At 41.4% G+C, this 24,023-nt stretch overlaps 2 protein-coding genes across 9 annotated transcripts in view; both read left to right on the top strand.

The window, feature by feature from the left end:
• The window catches only part of MAP3K1 (mitogen-activated protein kinase kinase kinase 1), a 64,169-nt gene extending 56,399 nt beyond the window's left edge, over positions 1-7,770 (top strand). For 2 of the 3 annotated variants that reach the window (XM_030004702.2, XM_041120911.1), the window contains exons 16-20: positions 207-369; positions 1,871-2,002; positions 3,004-3,146; positions 3,627-3,758; positions 5,102-7,770. In XM_030004702.2, the coding sequence (XP_029860562.1) occupies positions 207-369; positions 1,871-2,002; positions 3,004-3,146; positions 3,627-3,758; positions 5,102-5,251 (720 nt within the window). In that variant the 3' untranslated portion in view covers positions 5,252-7,770. Of the gene's footprint in view, positions 1-206; positions 370-1,870; positions 2,003-2,497; positions 3,147-3,626; positions 3,759-5,101 lie in introns of those variants that run through there. The other variant, XM_030004701.1, reaches the window with a different exon arrangement.
• Positions 7,771-12,514: 4,744 nt separating this feature from the next.
• Positions 12,515-22,986, top strand: SETD9 (SET domain containing 9). 6 transcript variants are annotated; one of them, XM_030004882.2, is made up of 7 exons: positions 12,517-12,686; positions 13,506-13,870; positions 15,649-15,772; positions 16,739-16,864; positions 16,982-17,097; positions 18,326-18,431; positions 20,528-22,986. In XM_030004882.2, exons 1-7 carry the CDS (start codon positions 12,601-12,603, stop codon positions 20,613-20,615), a joined length of 1,011 nt encoding a protein of 336 aa, XP_029860742.1. In that variant the 5' UTR covers positions 12,517-12,600; the 3' UTR covers positions 20,616-22,986. The 6 variants fall into 6 exon arrangements, with proteins under 6 accessions (XP_029860744.1, XP_029860742.1, XP_029860745.1 ...); XM_030004885.1 differs by having other exon boundaries at positions 12,518-12,686; positions 13,506-13,654; XM_030004884.2 differs by lacking the exon at positions 18,326-18,431 and having other exon boundaries at positions 12,515-12,686; positions 20,528-20,660.
• Positions 22,987-24,023: the final 1,037 nt, after the last annotated feature.

Raw genomic sequence — 24,023 nt, 5'->3', positions numbered from 1 at the left:
GGTATTTCCCCAGAAGATCACTCTTAATTTTCTATGACTGTCTAACAGGGAGGTATGTTCTCAGCTGAAGGGGCTTGAGTTAAAAGAATACTTGCTATTTCCAGATGGTGAAAAGGGATGGAAAACCATCCATTCTTGTTACTGTACTAAAAGGGGGGTTATGGCATTGGTAATTATGTAAGTCTGAATAACATATTTCAAAACAGGTGACATATGTCAGGAACACATCATCTGAGCAAGAAGAGGTAGTTGAAGCACTGAGAGAAGAAATAAGGATGATGAGTCATCTGAACCATCCTAACATTATTCGAATGTTGGGTGCTACATGTGAGAAGAGCAACTATAACCTCTTTATTGAATGGATGGCAGGTAAACAATTACTATGCTAAAGAAAATTGAAGTATCAGTTGTGTCTTGAACTATGTAGTTTCATACTGCATTTTGCATCGCTTCAGTTTGCAAATTTTTGTTTTCATTCCTGTTGGTAACCAGTATAAAGCTCTACTTACAGAACAGTTTATGTGGTTGTATTCTTACTGGTGCATCCTTTTTTTTTATTTGGAATTTTCCATACCTAATCTGTCATACAGTTAAAGCAGTTGGAAGCCCTGAATAAAAATTCTACTACTTTTTCCTCAATTTCTGAATCTAATCGAGGAGTTAGAAACTTGAGACAGGCACGGCACTTGGAAATACATCACACTGTTGCATTTTCGGTATACCTGTGTAACTTTAAATTATTATTAAAAATAACTTTGCTAGAAAGTTTGGAATACCTGTCACTTGTTTTTGTCCCAAGTGTTTTCATAAAAGTTGTGCAAGGTGACGTGCAAAGGCATTTAAGAACTTAAAGTAAATGTCTAATAGTAGGTAGTAAGCAGGATACTTCAGGAAAAACATGTTCAAATCCTAAACGTGTTGAGTGGTAACTTAGTAACAAATAGTGAAATCTTTTCATTATTCTATACAGCAGGGACAAGAAAGTCTATATCCTTTTTTTAAGAAGGAGCGTTACTAATTTTATGAATGGGATTGTATGTTGTTGCCATCCAGTTATCAAGACTAGATTTGGTGTTTTATACATTCTTATTTCTTATAAAAGAAAGCATTGCACCTTAACTTACGTTCTTTGGCAGAAACTGCTTAGCAGTACCAGAGTGCTAACAAGCAAAGCCCAAGTATGTGTTATTGCAAGCAGTAGTGTAGAAAATATTTTCTCAAAACTAAGGGTGTTTTAACTTTTTTAATTATAATTTTTCTGAAACAATATTATTTAGGTAATGAAATGTCAGGAATTGTCTTTACCTCATTCAAGCCTAAGTTATATGAGAATACTTTGAAAGGCACAAAGGAAATTAAAAATCTTGAGGATCTATATACCAGTTGTGGAAAACAGAGGAAGATACTGCTTTTCCTTGCTTGTCTACTTGCTTCTATATATTGGTACTTGGATGGTAACAAAAGTAAATTGAGATCCTCAGAGGGAACGCTTACTGGAGGCTGCGTGTATCTTTTGCCCCAAAGCAAGCTAATGTTCTGCTGCTTAAATGTTAATGTGAAATGTGGATAAATATGTGTATTTTTTTCAGCAACAGTACTTTGTACACTAAGGTATTTGTACATTCTTTTATGGAAGTATAAAATTATGAGGAAGCATGAAGAGAATGTCTTTAATGTGTACAGTTCCAGGTAGAAAGTAATTAAGTAACCAAGTATATTACTTTTTGCCTATGAAATTTTTTAATGTTTTGGGGGGGAATCTAGTTATAAATTAGGAATACCAATACCAAGTTCCAATTTTAGGAGACAGTGCTGAATTCTACTAATACAAAATATAAGCGTTGATAAAAATATATTTTTTATCTTCTAGGGGGTTCAGTTGCTCATTTGTTAAGTAAATATGGAGCCTTCAAAGAATCAGTTATTATTAATTACACAGAACAACTATTACGTGGCCTTTCTTACCTCCATGAGAATCAGATAATCCATAGAGATGTTAAAGGTGAGAATTATGTAGAATGTCTTTTAAAAAGGAATGTTCAGAAAGCAGCATCTATTTTGGCTTGAGACCTATTGCTTCTCTTGAATACCATCTCAAGAGTGGTATTTCTATTGGGTTTGTCTGATCATTCTTAAGAACTTTTAATTACTGAAATTAATCAGAATGTTCATATCCAGTCTTTGGGGATGTTTGCTACCTATGCCAATAGTTTAGAAAAATCGTTTTTCTCAATTTGTTCAAATAAAATATGAAGTTGCCATATAGCTTTAAAGGTTGCTAGTTAAATTAATGTAAATGTTTACACTGAAATAATAGTAAAATCTGTGAACAAGCCAAGATAAAGAGGTCAGGTTTCTAATGTATAGGAATATTGTGATGAGTTTGCTTCCTTCATCCTAGTTGAACATAAATACAGTGGTACTGTGTTTGAGCAAAATGTGGACTTCATTGGGAAATACCAGTCTTAATAAACTTTTCCCTTTAATGTCACTATAGCTGTCCATGAACTGGAGAGATATCCAGATAAGTAGCAATATAGCAATTGCAAATATTTGTCTTTAATATTTCTTCTTAAAATAGGAGAACTTTCAATTGCTCTGTAACTCACTCCAAGACAACTCGGAGTTGCTTAAGGATGAAGTAAGTTTAAATTTCACAGGGAGCTGCAGGCAATGAAAACCTCCAGGGTTTTAGGTCACCATTTTCTTTCATTATTCCATCTCCAGGCATTGTTCCAGAATCCTGTGTTTGCCCTACTTCAAAAGTTTGATTGCTTCTCTGTATCTCTCAGACAGCCTCAAGCTGTGTGCAGTATCATTCAGGCATAACAGAAAAGTGACATTATTAGACTTCGTCCTTGATTTTTAGATTTCCGTTATACTGGGGGTGGGGGAAACGTCAACCTATTTATAGTTTCGAAATGGAGTGAGGAAGAGTGTCTGTTCATCCTTTCGCCTTTAATAGAAAGCCAACTAGCAGTAATTTTATTATGCTGTTGACAGGTGCCAATTTGCTAATTGACAGCACAGGTCATAGATTAAGAATTGCTGATTTTGGAGCTGCAGCCAGGTTGGCATCAAAAGGAACTGGTGCTGGGGAGTTTCAGGGACAGTTGTTGGGAACTATTGCATTTATGGCACCGGAGGTAAGAAACCTATTTTGGAAGTTACTTCAAAAAGTTTGTTTGAGCTCTTTAAGTTAATTCATACAGCCAAAAACCAGAAAATTGCTGTAAATGCTTCAAATATGTTTTAAATGTACTTGTTCTAAAGAATAGGAATGATTCCAACATGATGATAATGACATTTCTTTCTTGCTGCCAAAGTTGGTTTAGGTAGTTTGTTACAAGTTTTATCTATCATAAGTGTTGCTACTAAGGCCCAAATGACCATTTGGTCAAAAGCTACTATTGCAAGGTACCTTGCTTTGCCCCTTGATCAGGCATTTTATTTACTAGCTCTCTACAGCTGTATAAATCTTAGGGCATTTACACCACTGATCACTCTCTCAACCTGAAATGTTAATCAGAATGCATTTGGTTGATGATATTTTTTGCATATAAATTACTTAGAATTAAGAGACTTTGAAGTGGATAATCTGAGCTTTGGTCTGTCTGTCTCTTCAGGTTCTGAGAGGTCAGCAATATGGTAGGAGCTGTGATGTGTGGAGCGTTGGCTGTGTTGTTATAGAAATGGCTTGTGCTAAACCTCCCTGGAATGCAGAGAAACACTCCAATCATCTTGCTCTGATATTTAAGGTGAGGTGCTTTGTTGCTACCAATATGCTACAAAAGACGCTGACTAATTTCATATATAGCAATGTGAATTTTAGAAAAGTATACAAGTAGTAGGAGTTGTTGCAATAGCTCTTCTTTATATTGGAGCTGTTAGTACAAAATCAATACTGCTATCAACATAATTATACTTGCTTGTTAAAAAAACCCAAACAGCTACCAACACAATAATATGCAGAAAAAGCTCTTTTGTAAGATATAGATACTTAGTGTAACAGGCAAAAAAAAATGTGGGAATACTGTTGATCTTGACTCTAGGCAGAAGGCTGGGATTTGAACTCTTTCTTACAATCCTGAAAAATACGGGAGCAAAAGAAGTTTTTCTACCATAAAACATTGATGTGTGTATTCATATTTCAGAGTGGGGAATGTCCTTTGGTAAAAACCTGATGTTCCGCATTCAGATTTTGCTGAAAGATATTTACTGTTATGCCATGCTATATATAAATATTGCCCCTCCCTTCTCTAGGTCATCCATTTTGGCATTCATGTTTCTTACTGAAATCAATCAGGTATATTTAATTCTAAAAGTTTAGTTGAACTGTAGGCATGAATGAAGAAAATACTGCCACAAGTGAAGAAAGTGATTATTAGCGTTTTCACTAGCATGAGTGAAGAAAGAGTTTCCACTAAACAGAACTAGAACAGCAATATTCAAATATGTTCTGATTAAGTACAAATCACTTGTGATAAGAGATGTAATTGTCTTGATTCTGTGTCTGTGAACTGGTGGTGCCACTCTAGTGTTCTCAATCACCTCACTTAACCTATCTAGAGAAGATCAAAATTAATTTGGTGGGGATTGATCTGTGTCTATCTGAGAAAGATTGCCCTTTGGGATGGTAGCAGAAATACAGCAAAGGAAATGCAAGAGAGCATACCGAGCTTAATGTATCATAACGTAACATCACTCAGCTTAATATATCTCCATGTTGGCTTATGTCAGTTAACACTGATGGCAACTAGTAGACTAAAGAATACCCATATGTATGGCATAAGAGCTTTTCTTGTGGCCTGCTCAGCAGATGGTCACTGCAGAATCTTGCTGTAAGAAGAAAATTTAAAGAAAAGTACAAGGAGAGAGGCAGACTGTGAAAGGCAGTAGGTATAAGGGCAACTTAAGACCCATTTTATAATATGGAAGCAGTAATGTAATCTTCAAACTGCAGTAGGAAATACGCTAAGTGGAGAAAAGCTCATAAATATAACTCATCACCTGAAAATTATCAACTTGTGGAAGGGTTTTGGGGTAGGAGAGGGGACTTAAGGATCACTGACTTCTAAAAAGTTATTTTCCCTTTGTTCAGATTGCTAGTGCAACTACTGCTCCATCAATCCCTACACATCTGTCTCCTGGCTTGAAAGATGTGACTCTTCGATGTTTAGAACTTCAACCTCAGGACAGACCCCCATCAAGGGAGCTGCTGAAACACCCAGTCTTCCGTACTACGTGGTAGCCACTTAGGTATAAGGCTGATATACTGAAGAAGATGCTACTGAATATACCATAACTGTCTTGCAGTGCAGTTAAGCACAGCAAATTGTATTGTTCTGCTGGCCTTAATGATAGATACATCAAGGACTTAAGGCCAGCACAGGACCCTACCTAAGTATGTGATTGACAAATCGAGATCTTTACCTAAGCTCAGTATGCAACATTTCACAATTTGTGCAGAGATTAGTAAACTGTGCCTTTTCAAACATCTGGCTCTATGTGAACACAAAAGCATTTTTCCTTAAATCTGCATGATTATTTAGCAGATAAGTGATTTTTATTTTATTTGGAGCACTTTTTCAGCAATATTAGGAGCTGAGGGGCTCAGGATCTATTTTAATATAGCATTCACTATTCCATTTCACATCATGTAGATGTAAGCAGAGGATTCTGCAATTAGTCAGTTTTCAGCACTGGTTAAAAAGTTCTGTATCTGTCCATTTTAATTACATAAAGTTCTCTGAGTAACAAATCCAAACATTGATGGATACTTTAAAAAAACATTTTGCCTTCCTTAAAGTAAGAGCAGGCAGTTGTGGTTCACTGCATTTACTGCTGGCCATGTAATTTCTTTTGAAATTAAAGGTTTTTTTCATTGTATTTTTAACTTTCAGGGAAAGGTGATCTTTTAAAATAGTCTTTAGAAAAAGATGCAATAAGTGTCATGGAACATCTTGCTGACACAACAGTTTTAAAAACAGATTTGCTGGAAATCTGGAAAAAAAAAATGCTACCTTCAACAAAGCAGTGTTGAAGGCTCTGATAGTAGAGGTTATTTAAAAAAACAAAACAGAAAAACCAAGATTGTTCTGCAAAGAACAACTTAGTCTGAATCATGCTAAAAGTTGGTGAGCCTTCTTTTCTTATAGCAGTTTCTTCTGGGAAATTGTGTAGAGAAGTTTCATGTCAAAGGCCCCAAATCCAGCTCCCATTAAAGTTTATGGGAGACTTCATCCTTATACTTCAGTGGGAGCAGGTGCCAACTATGAGCAAATCTCATTTTTTGTGTAACAAAACTGAGGTCACATTCTCTACTGATAATAACTTTCACGTGCTGTTTTCCTTCTGCCATACATCATCTATTTACTGTAGCCATTAGTGATAATTTAATTTGAAAATGCTAAAAATATTACCATAAGAAAGGTATTTATTTTAACAAGAAACAAACTTGGACTTGAAAAGCAAGTATAATGTGAAGTAAAGCTTCACCTGTAGTGCAAAACTTGTGGTTTTTAGCAGGTGTGTTTTTTTTAAAACAGGTTTTTAAATTTATTTTAAAGGCAGGTTATTAGATTCTGATGCATGTAATTCTGAAGGAAAATGGCAGCTTTTCTTTTGCTTTTTTAAGAGGGGATCTTTTTAAATCAAATATTGATTGTGTTTAATCTATTTGGAAAAAAATACTGTTCATGTTTTAACTCTTCAGAAGCCAGTTGGATTGTTGGACTGAAATAGAATTGGTTATTTTCAAAGACTCAGGACAAACTAAATAAGCTATAGTACATTAAAAATGTACAATACTAATTGGAAGTAAAACATCTTAAAGATAAGTTTACAGGAATGATAGTGCTCATACTAATAAAGAAAAGCAGTGTCATTAGTTGTGAATGTGTTTCTTTTGGAAATTTTACATTCCTTTGTTTTGGAAGACTGGCAGACTTTGAAGAGTTAAAAAAATAATACTGAAATGTGAAGTTTGGTAGCTCTAACTGTTTTGTACTTGACTTTTTTTTTTTTTTTTTTTACCACTTTAGAATTTCTTGTTCTAGTAAGATTGTTTCCAAGTCTTTCTTATGTGCAAGCTTTAAAGGATGCACTCTTGCCAATTCATGTACTGGAAGATCAGTTGTCAGATTAATACTGTTTCTGGTGGAAATGCAAACTGTATAAACTGATGAACCTCAGCTAATCAGTATTACTTTGTAGATCACCATGCCTACCACATTTCAAACTTAAACTGCCTCTAGGTGTCCAAATGCGTGCGTTTGCGTTTCCCTCAGCTTGCTGGTAATTGTGGTGTTTTTAAAATGCAGATGTGATGTAATATTCTTATTTTCTTTGGATCAAAGCTGGACTGAAAATTGTATTGTGTAATTATTTTTTTGTGTTCTTAATGTTATTTGGTACTTAAGTTGTAAATAACGTCTACTGCTGTTTATTCCAGTTTCTACTACCTCAGGTGTCCTATAGAGTTTCTTCTACCAAAGTTCACTTTCACAATGAAATTATATTTGCTATGTGACTGATTCCTAAGACTTCCAGGGCTTAAGGGCTAACTTCTATTAGCACCTTACTGTGCAAGCAAATTTTACAGAAATCTCTGGGTTAAGAAATTTGGCTTCATTGTATCCTTTGTTATTTTAAATATATCAAGATATTTTAATTAAAAGTTTTTACCCCATTGAACCAATTTTATATAGTATAATTTGTACCTATTTTGGTGTTTTTTGTCTTTATAGTAAATAAAAGTTTTTGAACAAATTTTGTCTTTTGCTTATTGTAGTGTGAACACCTTCAGTTTACTGATGTAACATTTCTTTTAGACTTCACTGTTTCTACATGATTTCATATGCAACACTCAATATATCAAGACTTAGTTTCTAATATTACAGGACACATATGAATGAGTATTGGCTGATACATGTATATCTTAAGTGTATCAATAAAGAATGCTTAGATAAAGGGCAGCAACAAACACTAAATTTTTCTTAATCAATAATAAAGGTAGGAACTTCTCTCACAACAACAATGTATCTGTCAGCCTCACTTGCTTATGCCCTCAGATCAAACATTAAATGTCTAAATTTTGCAGTACTGCAAATGTAACTATTAATTACCAAGCCAGGTGAGCTGATTTGGTTAGATCAGTTCTGGAGGCATAGAGGTGTACCTTGGAAGTTAATCTGCTATTTTGTTTTCAGTGAAATGATTCTGTTGCTTGTGATTTAAGTAGCAAACATAAGCCTTTCCTTATTCAGGCAATCTGAATACGTATTGCAAAGATAGGGCTTGTTTCAGTTGCTTGTCTTTCTCCTGATTTTTTTAAATTTTAAAAATTAATCTATTTTTTGATAGTTGAAAATTAAGTTCAAGTGTTCTGTAGCCTTTTTTGTGACTACTAAATTCTGCATTTTGAAGGATCGTTCTCTTCATAGTCTCCATTACTTACATGACTTTCTGCAAATAGAGACAAACATATCAATTCACCAGCAAAAATTGGCAGCAGAAATCTTCAGATAAATTTTAATATCTGATTTTATATACAGAAAAATGTACTACCTGAAATGTCAAGAAGTAAAATATATGACAGGGATTAAATAGAAGATAAATTGAGTCCAATGTATCTTCTTTATTTGATTTACTACAGAACTTTGTATTGGGTTTGCATGGTAAGGCTTTGGTAGCAGAGGGCATACAGGGGTGGCTTCTGTGAGAAGCTGCTAGAAGCTTCCCCCATGCCCGACAGAGCCAATGCCAGTCAGCTTCAAGACGGACCTGCCACTGGCCAAGGCCGAGACAATCAGCGATAGTGGTAGCGCCTCTGTGATAACATACTTAAGAAGGGAAAAAAGTTGCTGCACAACAGAAACTGCAGCTGGAAAGAGGAGTGAGGACATGTGAGAGAAACAACCCTGCAGACCCACAGGTCAGTGAAGAAGGAGGGGGAGGAGGTGGTCCAGGCGCCGGAGCAGAGATTCCCCTGCAGCCCCTGGGGAAGACCATGGTGAGGCAGGCTGTCCCCCTGCAGCCCAGGGAGGTCCATGGTGGAGCAGATATCCACCTGCAGCCTGTGGGGGACCCCACACCGGAGCAGGTGGGTGCCCGAAGGAGGCTGTGACCCTGTGGGAAGCCTGCGTTGGAGCAGGGTCCTGGCAGGACCTGTGGCCCCGTGAAGAGAGGAGCCCACGCTGGAACACATTTGCCAGCAGGACTTGTGACCCCGCGGGTGACCCACGCTGGAGCAGTCTGTGCCTGAGGGACTGCCGCCCGTGGAAGGGACCGACGCTGGAGCAGTTTGTGAAGAACTGCAGCCCATGGGAAGGACCCACGTTGGAGAAGTTCACAGAGGACTGTCTCCTGTGGGAGGGACCCCACACTGGAGCAGGGGAAGAGTGTGAGGAATCCTGCCCCTGAGGAGGATGAAGCGGCAGAGACAATGTGTGATGAACTGACCCCAACCCCCATTCCCTGTCCCCCTGTGCCGCAGAGGTAGAGAAAACTGGGAGTGGAGTTGTGCCTGGGAAGAAGGGAGGAGTGGGGGGAAGGTGTTTTAAGATTTGGTTTTATGTCTCATTATCCCCTACTCTGATTTTGATTGGTAATAAATTAATTTTCCCCAAGTCGAGTCTGTTTTGCCCATGACAGTAATTGGTTGAGTGATCTCTCCCTGTCCCCTTATCTCGACCCACGAGCCTTTTGTTATATTTTCTCTCCCCTGTCCAACTGAGGGGGGGAGTGATAGAGTGGCTTTTGTGGGCACCTGGTGTCCAGCCAGGGCCAACCCACCACAAACACCTGAATCTTAACAGTACTGTGTGGTAATCACAATGTTGCAGTCTCCTTTTTAGGAACAAGGGATGGCAGAGATCACCTGACCCCAGCAGTTGGCAGAAAATGTCAAAGACACCTACTTACAGAACCAAACATCTTCATTTGCAAAGGGCATGTTCAGTTCTTTCACAGGCAAATAGTAAGCTATGCCCATTTTGGTTTTCTCTGCTGGAAAAATGTTACATTCCATGTTCTCTATGACAGTCATAGACTGAAGTCTGACAGTGTTTCATCTTTGCAAGTTCTCATTGAAAGGTAATGATTGCTTCCAGACCATGCCGGAGCATCATGAGGATCATGTATTTCACCTCCATCATATGAGTGGGCAACGTGCATGTGTGGCTGTTCTGACCTGACTCTTGCCCACCTCCCAAGACACTGTATTTCCCTTACTAACTATTCTCTCATTGCTTAGTCTTCCTTGCTGAGCTGAATCATGAATGTGACAGTCTTGCTTTTAAGAGCCACAATATGCATATACTGTGGCAAAGGTGCCTGTTGTTTTCTCATTGTGGCACACAGCTGCTGAAATCCAGAATTTAAGCTGTGAATTGAGACCTTTCTTCCCTGACGTTACCGAGAAAGTCCAGAAGATGGCAGGAAAGCGTTTTGAGGCAGCCACTATGCCATGTCCTTTTATTTCCCTCAGTTATTTCTGTTTGCAATATATCATCACTCGGTTCCTGTTCTTGAAAAGATGTGCAAGGCCAACAATACAATTAACGTGAATATGAAGTAAATCAAGAGGCCATTTATAAATATTTGCAAGGCTCTGAGTCGGGAAATTAGTTCTGCTTGCTTCATTGCTTTGGTGGGGCTGCCTCTCAAAATCCCAAACCCCTGGCTAAAGTTTAGGTCCAGATACAGGACTGTAAGCCTTGACAGTGGTTTGAGGTTTGATTTCTCTGTTCACCCCAAAACCAATTCTCAAACACTAGCTCTATATGATTATTTTTTAAGCTAGTTTCCTCAGAAAGTAAGATACATGCTGTCATGTTCTGTCCTTTTTTCCCCAACAACTTTTGACTTCATTGGCAGATTTTAACTAAAACTGCATGGTAAGGAGCAGCATCCAAAGATAAGTTTTATGAAAGTAGGTACCCAAGCAGAGAAGGGAGAACAGCGGCCAAGGAGATACCATTACCCTTATCTTAATATATCTTAACTTAATGATTTGTAAAGAATGATTTGGGGAGCTTTGTTAATTTCTGAAGCTCAATTGCTGAGCAATTGTTTTCTTCACTAGATTTGTTTGTTTATTTTACAGACAACCTATGGTAGAATGTGGCACCAAAAGAAATTATGTCCCCACCCCACGAGCACTCTAGTCGTAAATGCTCATGATTTGCAATACATCCCTTCTGTCTGGCTTGTTAGGTTTACAGTAAATGCTGCAGACTGCTTCACACCAGTAAGCGGGCTGCACCTTTCGAGATGCATTTGCTTACGATGCTACAAAGCACAACTCATGTCTCCTTGTTGCTAGGGCCAAATACTAGTCAAAAGCGCAGACAGAAATGTAACAGGTTTCAGCTCTGGGCTATTGATCCACTCCTTTTGTGATCATCTGAGGCACTAACAGTCTTCAGCATCACTAGAAGCAGGCGCAGGATAATTTTGGAAAGGCGGTCTGATAGTGCTGGGATTGCTCCTGGATGTAGAATTGTCAAGGAGATGTGTTTCAAACGCTGCTTCTAGATAATTTTTAAATCTCCCTTTGGCATCATCTTGCCTTTTTTGATTGTTTAATAAAACACGGGAGGGGCCTGCAACATTATTTAGATATAGGGAGGTGTGCATGTATTTACATATCTAAGTATGCACCCACGGGACAAGAGTTTTCTTTTCCAGCGCCTGGAGCTCTGCCTTTTTTGGTGCAAACACACCATGCCTTGGTACCACCTACGGTTAACCAGCTCTCCCTATGCTGCCAGCTGTTGCAGAACAGGGAGTCCCAGCCCCACTTGAGCCCGATCTCATCAACCAACAGCCCTATACATTTGCATTAAAAAGCTCCTCGCTCTGCCTCCTCTCCTTGGCCGCGTGGAAGCTGCTCCCAGCCCCGCGGCGGGTGGTGCGGGACCGGCCCACCCACCCCAGCTTCCCCGGGGACCCTGGCCCAGGGAGCGCGCCAAGATGGCGCCTCAGCCCGGTCAGCCTGAGGAAGCCCCCTCAGGTCAGTCAGTTCCGAGGGCTGACTTGGGCTTTGTCTTACTTTGTTTACCTATATGGGCTCTTTCCGTTGCCTGTGTCAACCGTAATTTTAAAAATTAACTTTTTAAAAATGAATTTAAGAAAAAGTAAATGTTGAAAAATTTGGCTTGCCGTCACGCCTCCACGGGTGTCAAGCGCGCAGCCACGTGACAGTAAGGTGGTATCGGCTACTTAAAAGCGCACGTCACTCGCGCTCCTCGGTGATGTCCGAGCTCACGAGTGGGCCACCGTTCGCCACCGCACGCGCCACCGGCCCAGCGCCCGCCCGCCCCTCACGGCCGACAGCGCGGGCCCGGCGTCGCCCCCCACCGGCCAATGGCAGCTCCGTACGCAAATACGGCCGCGCGGCTGGAGAGAGGGCGGTGCCGAGGGGGGCGCCGTGAGGGAGCGGGCGCCGTGAGGGAGCGGGCGCCGTGAGGGAGCGGGCGCCGTGAGGGAGCGGGCGCCGTGAGGGAGCGGGCGCCGTGAGGGAGCGGGCGCCGTGAGGGAGCGGGCGCCGTGAGGGAGCGGGCGCCGTGAGGGAGCGGGCGCCGCTCGCCCGCCGCCATGCTGCGGGCCCTGCGGCGGCGGTGGGACGCCTACAAGTACCGCTTCGTGCCCTGGCTGGCCCTCAACCTCCGCCGCAAGCGCAGGTGAGGCGGAGGGGAGATCCCGGGCGCCAGCGGGCAGCGGTGAGGCCGCTCGGGGGCGGGGGGGGGAAGGCCCGCCCCGCCGCCCTTTGTGTCCTCCAGCGGGGTGAGGTGGCGGCCGGGGGCGCCGCCTGGCGCAGGGTTTTTCTGGCTGGAGGAGCTGCCGGAGCTGGGTGAGAGCTCCCTCCCGTCGGGCCCGGGGGGGCGCAGACCCGCCGTCGAGGCCCCGCTCCCCCTTCTCGGGAGTGACGGGGGTCGCCGCGGGAGCTCACGCGGGTGTTTCCCTGGGGGCGGCTGCTTTGCGGGAGGGGTTCAGCCTTGTGTGCCGCTTCGCTGGCGCGAAACTTTAGTACCTGCCTGCTTTAAAATGGTATTCAACGTTACAACTGGATGGGTAGGTTTTTCTTTTTTTCCGCAAGACATGTTTGCCCTCCTTTTAAAGGTAAAAGCAGTGCTTGAATTTAAGTGGGTACGGCGTTGTTAAATGTAGCATAAATTAAAATCTCCCTAGTCAGCATAACGTTTGTCCTTGCCCCATTTAAACTGTAATGCACTATGCATTTTTTTCTTTAATAAACTTTGGTAATCGCGTATATTTGATTTTTAGTATGTTTGTCACTGAGAGTTCAGTGGTGTTTAACCTACCTGCCTTGCTGTAAATACACAGATGATGGTTTTATAGTAGGAGAGGTATGAAAGAATATTCTTCAGAGTTTGGGTTTGTTTGAAACAACAGTGCCTATAAGTTGCTGCTGTAAAATGGGTCTTCTGTATTTTATTTAGGAAAAATGTAATTTTAAAATAAGGGTTTTTTCTTTACAGGACTCTCCGATACGTTCCCGAAAGCTCCCAAGACAAAATTATCTCTGATGAAGATGTCTTTGAAACACTACTGAAAGTATTTAAAGCTCTGTTCATAAATGACTTCAGTAGACACGCACACATTTTGGCCTTACTTCCAGAAATCAAATGTAAATATCTGGAATTACTGACTGTTGAGCAGAAGCGATCAAAAGTAAATTCATGTAACCATCAGAGTCAACATGTGTTTAGTCCAGAGGAAGTTCTGTTGAATACACTAGGGTTCGCTGTTAGTCGAGACCGAAGTTCCCTGGTGTCTGCTGGAACTGGAGTCTTTGTTACCAAAGGTTTTGTACCAAAAGGGACGGTTGTATCTATGTATCCTGGTAATGGAATGTTCTTTTATCTGATTAAGTTAGATGGGATTTCTAACCATCTAATTATAGAATACTGAAGTTCTACACTAATTTTTATTTTACGGGTTTTATTTCTGTCATTCCTTAACAAAATTGCAAGTTATGGTGAATGAGAATATATCTGTGTAACCTGACTAGAGTTCTTTTGGAAATAAGCAAAGCAATATTGGGGGGGGGGAGGTGGTGATGGTGTGTAATTTTGTTTATAAAAAAAACTTTCAGTACTCAAAATCTGATTTTTTCAGCTGCTGGAAAAGTTGTTCCAGATTCTTTAAACACAAATGTATGGGAGCAATTTCAAGTAGATGAACAATACAGTTTAATTCTTCAGGGTTTCTGTTTTGGGTAAGGATCTGAAAAATGAGGTTTTGAGATTTCCACACAGATCAGCATACAAGACTATGAACTTTTTCAAAGCACAAAAATACAAACTGGAGAATGAAAGTAAAATCTTTTAGTGGAACTCTCTTCCATAGAAGCATGTTTGGAAAATCAGCACTTCTCTGTTCCTCACTTCTTGGAACTGTATTTGCTTACATTTCTTAAAAAGATTTGTAATTCTGTCAGCATGGCCAAGCTAGGACAGCTCTGCTGAAGTGCTTTGGATTTGTTTCTGTTTTGTCTGTCAACAGAATCATTCCCTGCATGCAGTCTCTAGCTTCTGCCAGCACTGCAGGATCGGGACCAGTCCAAGCATTGGGCAGCAGAGCGTGTTTTGCCATGCCAAAGCAGGAGTGCCTGGCGATTGCCATTGACTGGTAAACTGACTAACAGTCAAATGACAATCACAGGGAATGAGCCTGCGACCTTGCCACTCGCTTCAAATTTCAGGCACATGCTAAATGTGAGTGTAGGCTCATTGAGAGTCTCCTCTAGCAGCTCATCTGGCAAAACAAGAGGATGAGCTGTTGAAATGCTTTCCTTTTTCAGGGGTATGAAGGAAACTGCAGGGCTGCTGGCTGGGGAAGGGACCCTGTGGAGAGAGCACGTCAGTGCTCTCCTGCCGGTTTGGCAGTGAGTGCAGACTGCTGTCGGGGCCTTTGCCTCGCTTCTTGTGAGATTGCAGTGAAGGATTTCTGCAGAGAGTTGCTGAAGGTGTAGTGGATGTGAGGGACATAGGACTGCAGTGTCATGAAAAGTTGCAAGCCAGTCTGCTGTCACTTTTCTGTGCTTGGAAGCCAGGGCAGGTTAAATCCTGTCAACGGATTTGTGACATGGTCTGCTGAAATGATTTGTCTGTTCTTGGTTTGGCATTTTCCCTCTCCCGTACCAAACAAAATCTCCAATCAGGGTGGTGGAGGAGGGTGTTTCAGGTTCTTTGCTGTCTGTGTGTGTTTTTCAGAGTCCTGACAGAGTAGTAACAAAATAGCTTAGTACCTTCAGGTGTGCTTTCCTGAACAAATGTCACTTGACATTTTCCTCTCTGAAGCAGGCCGGTTGGCTGGTTTTTTACCTACTTCTCACATGGATGCTGGACACAGGCCTTCTCCTCGATGATTTCCTTCAATGGCTTCTCTCTCTGGAGTATCTCAGCTCATGTAGATTTTTTTTTTTTTTTTGCATCCCACAAAGATATGTCTAAAAGCTTGTAGGTTTACAAGTGTTAATGTCATTAACTGAGAGAGGAGTTCTCTCCTACCCGCTCTGTCTCCTTTGAGTTTCTGTATGGAGGGTCTGGGTGATATCGTGAGCCCATTCTGACAGTTAACTTATTTTCTTCTGAAATAATCATATCTGTCTTGCAACAGGTACAGTATACAGAAAGCATGAGCCCATCTTTTTCCAGTCCCTTGGCAATCCCTTTATTTTTAGGTGCATAGATGGTGTCCTTATTGATGGGAATGATAAAGGACTATCAAGATCAGTGTACAGGTAAGCAGTCAAAAGAAATAGGGGTTTGTCACTCAACTGGTTTATAACAGTGGTACTAATAGTCTCAGTTCCCTGTTGTCTTACCCTAAATTGAGTTAGATTTTAATATTATCCACCTATGTGTATCTTGTAATGCAAACAACACAAGGGTAAGAGCTGCTGGATGTGATCTGTTATGTACTTGTCTTCATCTGTAATGCCAGTGAGATGCGTTTTGATGTACAGAGACTGTTTCCTGTAAAGAAAATAGTTTTAATAGGAGCAGGATATAGCATAAAATTTTTTAAATGCTTCTGAGCTGTTATTCAAATCTGCTTAGTGGATAAAAAAAAAAAAAAAAAGCCTCTATATGGACTTGCCGATACAAACAGGGTGAATCTGGTAACTCCAACTCTACTCTACGGAGGAGCAGCACTTAAGAAGGGAGCAGTAACGCTAATAATAATACTTATTATCTCACATTGGAAGGGACCCATAAGGGTCATCAGGTCCAACTCCCTGCTCCTCGCAGGACTACCTAAAACTAAACCATATGACCAAGAGTGTCATCCAGACACTCCTTGAACTCTGACAGGCTTGGTGCTATGACCACTTCCCTGGGGAGCCTGTTCCAGTGACCAACCACCCTCATGGTGAAGAACCTTTTCCTAATGTCCAATCTGAACTGCCCCTGACGCAGCTAGCCTGGACTGTTTTAGCTTGCCTTAAAATACAATTTGTAGCAATTTGTCTTTAAATGTGAGATGAAAAGGAAATAAAATTTAATAACAAGCAAAATGATCTAAAATAATACCTAATTTGATTACTAATACCTACTAATACCAGATTTTAATTCTGGGAATGAGTTTGAAGTTGATATTATAACGAGCCTTCACATCTTTAGAGGTGAACGAGATGTGTTGACACTTCTGTAATGGTAATGTTTGACGTTGGATTTCTTGAATGGTATGTGGTGGTTTTGTGCAGGTTCTTCCACTGGAGTCTGAAAGACACCACGCATTATGTGGGAGGTTTAAATGCACTTTTTAAAGTATCATCAAGGTGTTGGTCTGCATGCACACCCCCCAACTCCAGTGTTGTCCTGTCTCCCAGGTGGGTTGGACAGCTGTAACTTTACGCAGCAACTGTGGCCATTTCTACTGGAGGAAGTACAGATAACCTGTTAAGTGAAGGAGCAGTGATTCATGTTAACACTGTTGGTCGTTTCAGGTCTTGCAGCAGGAGAGATCAACTTGGCCCATTTCAAATGAGTGACGAGAGCTGGCTCACAGCTGCCCTGCAAAACCCACTGGCGGTGGGACAGTATGTCAACAACTGCTCACATGGTAAGTTGCCAGGTAAATTTTCCAGGCTTGAGTTTGTCTTTATGGATATAAGTTGTTTTGGGGATGACAGAGAATCAGATACTAATCTTGGAGGACAATACTGCTGTTTAAAACAAGATAAGCACTTATGGAATAAAGAGTTTCTGAGGCTCTTTGTGACGGCTGGGTGTTAGAATCCTTCAGTGTAGCAACACTTCAAATATCCTTATGCTTTTCTCACTGACTCCCCCAGTCTCCCTCCTGGTACGTAGAATGAAAGGCACACATCCCAAAATGTGAGATGGTGGGAAAGAATATCTGGCAAAGGACTGCTGGGCTGAGGCAGTACACAGAGTTGCAGATCAAGTTCCCCAGTATGGTTCCAGCAGGCTTCATTAGAAAACCATACACACAGTGGCATGTACAGTAAGATTCTATCACTGCTCAGTTTGAACTATAATACTTTTTTTAGATTTCCTTACATTTATGTGCAAAATCTAGGAAACTGCTGGTATGATCTAGCTGTTGGACATGAAGAAGGGAACTACTTATTTATTCTGTCTCACACAGTACGTGTTGGTCTTAAGGTTTGGGGGAATAAATAACTCATGGGAACGGTTGTGAGATACAGAAAGTTGAATTGCTACCATCCCTATCTTCTCAGTTGCTTTGAGAGCCTGCATTACATTCAAGATACCCTGCCTCCAAGTAGCATCCAGAAAGGTTGCTGGAGTAGCGAACCAGGTGTTGACTGGCCCAGAGACAAAGGGCTGTCCCATGAAGCTGTTTCTTCCAGATCCAGTGTCCATGTCAGGAAAATTCCCTTCTTCCTGCTGGACAGATGGTGATTTTCTCTGCTGTATTTATGTATTTTGCCACCAGGAAATTTTTTTTCTGGATTTTTTTAACTGTAAAAGCAAATGTTGTGTATTAACAACATTTAGCAATGCTGTAAGCTACCCCTGGCACTCTGCAAGATGTGCCCCTTCATATACATGTTGATAATCAGGTCATCCTGTTTAATGCAATAAGGATGAATTAAAGCTCCTGTAGTTCATTGTGTATCTCTTGTGTAAATTCAAAATAGGACTTCAGAGGAGTGTAGTAGCTCCCAACAGAGGCATGCTTTTCAGGCTTGATGAAGCATCTGGTACTTCTGCAGCAGTACATTTGATATTTTTACATATCTCTAAACCCTAGCTAAGATTTTTCTCAGTATCATAGAGACTTTTTTTTTTCTTATTTCTAGAAAAAGCAGCCAACGTGTGTTATCAGGAGTTTGATGTGCCAGGATACTTTCCAGTAGAACTGAAACAGTATCTTCCAAACATCGTCTACAGCCATGACATAGAGAGGTTAGCAGTGGGTCAAAGAGCTCATAGATTTGTATGATACAAAGCTTACTGTATGTGTAAAAAAAAAAAAAAAAAAAAAAAAAACAAAACAAAAACAAAAAAACCACAAACAAACATGGTTGAAGAATAACATTATTCCATATAAAGATGTGTTACGCAAATGTGTGCACCTGTATGGAAGAGTTAGCTCTTTAAATAGACTAATTTTAAGTGATTTACAAGACTATTTATTTTTGTTCCTTTTTCCACATCTTCACAAATGAGATCAGCATAGCTCTGAAGACATGGTTTTACAAGCAGTTGTTACACTATAGTGTGATTCTTCTGAATCCCATAAAGCACTAATTATATTTTGCTTGTATGACAGTACTCGTTTTTCAGTATGTATTTCAGATGTAGTTAGCAACCCTTAACCAAAGCCCTTCTAAGGTAGTTGAGATTTAGGCTTCTTGCTCTCCTGTTCCGCATGTCTTCTGCTTATGTGAGGAATAAGCAAATGAATTTGCAAGAAGAAACTTAATATTAATTTGTACTGAGACAAGTGAAGTACTATGCAGTATAAAGCGTGTGACTTAGTTACACTACACAATTACAATATCCTCATTATGATCTGAAAATCCACCTCTTTTAGAAATTAAAACACTTGGAAACCTTTCTCAGATTTTTTTGTTCGGAAAAGTGACAATTAAATGAATATGTGCAAGAAGCAGTATGGACAACAAGGACAGACAATACGTTTGGAAGTGAGTGTCCTGTACTGGGATGTTGTCAAGAATAACTTTGAAGCTGTAAGTAAGTTGTAATGTTGGTCCTGAATTTAACACACCAAAGAAACTGCGCTTCTAGTCCAGTTGCTACCTTCAGGAACCAAGTAATCCTCTTCATTTAGAGGATGTGTAAGGGTTTTAGAGCAGATCATCTAGACTTCTAATGTAGTTCTGGAGCTATTTAAAAAATCTGGTTGGAGAAAGTTACGGTGCATATTGGAAAAACAGCTTTTCTGATTCAACTTAGACTTTGTTGAGGCAAGGTTAATGATGCAGTTGTAGTCTGCAGATAAGTAAATAAATGCTAATAAAAGAAGTTGTAAGACTGAACTTTCAGGAAGCCTGGATGCTGTACTTTAAGTGTGAAAGTGCAGTGAGTAGAGGTAAGCTATGGGACCATTTCGGGAAGGGGGAATTTTGCTCTCTTCCTTGGAATCTGTCCAAGAAAATATGGTCTTTCAATCACCAATTCTGCCAGCGTACAGCCACTAGACAAAAGATCCCATCTGCTTCTAGCTGCTTGTTTTGATAATGATACTTACAGTGCTGACAACATAGGTAATCTGGTTTCTAAATCTTTTTCTGTCTTGTAAAAGAGTTCTTAGTACTTGCTTACCTTTTTGTTGTTGTTTGTTTTGTTTCAAAATGACCTCACACTCAGTTTCTTAGTAGTGGGGACTGTTTGGGTTGATGCTGTTCTTCACGTTCATGTTCATCAGCATCAGAAGAATGTGCTTTGCTTTGAACAGATACTTCAGCTTCAGGGCATGGTCACTTACTTAAAGGAAGTTTAGGGGGGGGTGGGTTCCTAAATCTCTCTGTAAGACGACTGCCAGCCACTGATTTCAGCTTGGTTTATGGAGAATTCACCCATCCCCATAGACTGCAGCAGGGCTCTGATGCAGTTCGGAGCTGTCTTTCTGGGTGTTGTTGACTGAGGGTGGGTTTAGCCAGCTAGCACCTGTGGGTAGGCATGTCTAGAGGAATGATTTCTGCTCCATGAACTTTGCTGTAGCTTTGCTTCCTGTCTGTGTGTCTTTTTCTCCATCTTGACTAATTCTTTTCATTTCTGCGTAATTGTGCGAGTGGAAGGTTTGTTTGGTTTTTTTTTTTTTTTTTTTTTTTTGCAATTATACTGGTTTTGCTTATATTTGCTGTCTGTATCCCAGTGTTGTTCTTCCAGGCTCCTGGGCCTGCATTATGCATATTACTTCCAAAAGTAATCTGGACAGAGCCATTGTTTTAGTTCCTTGCCGTGAAGAATTTAAAAAATTCAAAGGGACATGTAATTGTTCACTTTCATATGTTTTGCTTTTCCTTTTCTTACAGCCACCTGAGGTGTGTAGTGCTTGTTGCTCTCAGAGACATCAAGCAAGGAGAAGAACTTTTTTCTAACTACTACACTGTTGTCGGCTGAATAATAGAAGAAATCTGTGTCATGAAAATACTTACTGTATGTGTACTTCGAGCTTCGTGAGCATCTTTACATAATGGAGGGCTGTAGTTTTACCATTTAGACAGCAAGCTGCAGGCTTGTGTTTCCCTGAAAATACTCCACATCTGATGCAAGGGTGAAGGTTTAACCATTTATGTCATTAGTTTCTCAGCTTTCTCCTGTTGTTGATATTACTGCTTATCAGTGTTCAGCTGTCCATACAAAAGCTCATAAAAGAAAAACGTAAGTTCTGGACATGTCATTTAATCTTCAGTTGGCACAGCTGTCTGTAACTCATGGCTCAGTTTTAATACTTTGCCATTTCGCTTCTCGTGCTTACAGTGGACACAATTTGTAAAAATGACTTCCCTCTTGTGAACTATTCCTTGGATAATTGTCATAGTTCATGGTAATTACTAGTTCTTTTTCTGATTTTCTTGGGGTTGGTCCCTTTGGTATCTGCTTCCTTTTAGAAAGTATTTCAGTGTAGCCAGTTGTCCAAATCTTTTATGAAGCCGGTTTTGGAACAATGCTAATACATGCTTCAGGTGTGCCTGCATGGTGCCCTGTCATCAGGAGGCCAGCTTGAGCCACTGGCTTTATCTGTGCCTGTCTTGGGGTGGGAGGAAAGAAGGTCTGTATCTTGAACCCCTGTCCAATCCTAGTTTCAGTGGTTCAGTGAAAGTTTCCTGGCATGTGGCAACTTTCACAGCTTTTATTCTCAAGGAGAACCTCATGTTGCAGTGTAGCTGGAGGAAATAATGCCAGCCAAGTGTGCTGTGTATTTTTTTAATGAGTTACTGGCATAAACAGAGCCAGCGATTCCCACATTAATTCTTGCTGCTGTCTGCAAACTGCCTTCAGAAAGTAAACAAGAGACAGCTTGTCAGTCTTTTGGTCTGGCTAAACAGCTTGGGAAAAGAAAAATCATCCCTGTGTTTACTGCAAAAGTCTAAGCAAGCCTCCCAATGAATTTGTGGTTGGCATAAGCTGATGAGAAAGGAGGGGCTGGGAAATGGTGCGCTCTAACAAATCTGGCAGTGGTTGGGGCAGCCAGGGTGCCCTGCTTAGCTGTGGAAGCATCTCGCCTCCTTTTCAGAACGCAAAGCTTTTTGGTGTCTGTGTGAACTTGGTCTCCTTCCAAGCCTGAACCTTGTCTTTCATATTCATCTGGAAGTCCTTCTCAGCCAGAGAAGGCTGGCTTTTTCAGGAAGATTTAAATAGCAGAGCGATGAGACGGTGGCAAGCGGCTCAGCGTGGGTTGTACAGTTCTATGAAGATGCTGGGGACAGCTTTTAGTGGCCCCTTGTGTCTTCACAGCGTGGTAACAGATCAGAGCAGGCAGCGGTCTGCAGTCTACTGAAGAGGATGCTCATCCTCCATCACTCTGAGGATCCCTTCTCTCCTGAGCTGGGCCTTCTCACCGGCTCTCTCTGGGAGGAGGTTGTTGGGCATCTTGATCTCTGAAGAGGACGCTGGTTGTCAGGCTGCCTGCAGCATTGCTTAGCTCATCAGGCCAGGGTTTATGGGTAGGTGGAGAACCCTAGTCTCAGCATGGCAGAAAAGGGAGATCCTGTTCATGTTCTCCAGGCTGAGGTGCTGCCACACAAGGGCACAGATTACTGCAGCTGTCTCATTATATACTTGTTAATACTTTTTAAATGACCGGATCTGAAAGTATTTTCCTGTCTGACGACTGTGGAACTTAAGTTTACAACCCATCTATTGAGAAAGCTTTGCTTTACTGCACTTGCTGCCTCCTGGATGTGAATGTAGCAGGTTAGTGAAGGACTGCAGCGCGCAGGCTGCCTATCAGTAGCAGGGTACCTGTGACTGGCTTCTCCTTGCTGAAATACTGAAACCTGACAGCCCGCTTCAGGGACTGCTCACACATGAGGGAAAGCAAGACCTGGCGTGCAGCTGGCAGCAGCAATTGATTTCTGTCTGCTGGTGGCTACAGAAAACCAAAAAGTAGCAGCAGGAGGAGGAGGAGGTTGTACTTCTGAGCAAGCATCAGGGCAACATGGGCACTGAGCAGGAGAAAGGAAAATGGAAGAGTAGAAATAATGGTCCGGTAACGTGCTACAGCCTAAGAGAGGGCTTCAGGTAGATCAGACTTCTTGTCGTCTTTAGATCCCTGTCTCTTCACTGAAGGTCAAAGTCATTCTAATTCCCTGTGTGTCCATTCATTACCACCAAACTGACACCACCAGTGCCTGAGAGGAGGATGGATTCTGATGTATTTTCAGATACAATGTGCAATCTGATAATAACCCAGTAAAATTCTCTATGCAACCTATTTATGGTTTGTTAATAATAAATTATTCATTACAATAAGTACAGTCGCTTGAAAGATGATTTGCCTGCGTGATTTTCATTAGAATTCCCTAAAAATAGGGGCTTACTTGGCTAATTCTGCCTCTGTATGCCTGTACACTTCAGTGGTAGAAGAAGGAAAGGAAAATCAAACTAAAATTTAAGGTGGTTTCAATTACTGACAGGCCAGATCCTCAAAGTCCTTCTCCCAGATGCACACCCTTAGTCTGCACGTGTTAAAATACTGTACTAATTCAAGAGAGAATTTGTATGTTTAAATCTGTTGCCAGCTGTGATGCGCTGGCTGGGATCCTCAGTGAGGATCACCAGCTGTCTTGAGCCTGGCTGGGATGGAGCTAACTGTCCCCGCAGCAGCCCGCCCAGTGCTCTGCTTTCTCTTGGTAGCTAGAGGGGTGCTGGTAACACAGCAGTGCTGTGGCTGCTGCTGAGCAGCCCTCCCACAGCATTGACCTGTCTCTCCCACCTCCTCACCCCCAAAGGCCGGTAGGCTGGGAGTAGGAAAGAGCTTGGGAGGGGACATAGCCAGAACAGCTGTCCCAAGCTGACCAAAGAGGTACTCCATACCACACGACATCATGCTCAGCAATGAAAGATAAGAGAAAGGAGGAGGGGAGGGAGCGTTTGCTATTAAGGCGTTTTCCTCCAGACCAGCTGCTACGGTTGCTGCGGCCCTGCTTCCCTGGCAGTGACTGGACATCACCTGCTGATGGGAAGCAGAGAATAAATACTGTTTCCTTTGCTTCTGCACAGCCTTTGCTTTTGCTTTATTAAAATGCCTTTATCTCAACCCACAAATTCTTTTTTCATCTTTTCTCCCACGCGCTGGTCTTGCTGAGGAGGGAACTCGCAGAGCAGCTTGGCGGGCACCTGGCAGCCAGCCAAGGAGACCACACCACACTAACATAAGAGCAAAACCAGGAGTCCGTGAGGGGAAATGGAAAGGTTCACCACTGCATGGAGAGTTTTAGGCTTATTTTTCCTGGATTTGTTTGAACTCCTTACCCCTGTAGTAAATGGCCTGGTAGTCCTGGTGCTGCCAGAGGGGGAGTGCAG

Source organism: Aquila chrysaetos, chromosome Z, assembly GCF_900496995.4.
Source record: "Aquila chrysaetos chrysaetos chromosome Z, bAquChr1.4, whole genome shotgun sequence".
In the NCBI taxonomy this organism is placed as follows: Eukaryota; Metazoa; Chordata; class Aves; order Accipitriformes; family Accipitridae; genus Aquila; species Aquila chrysaetos.
This window is presented reverse-complemented; position numbering and strand designations above follow the sequence as displayed.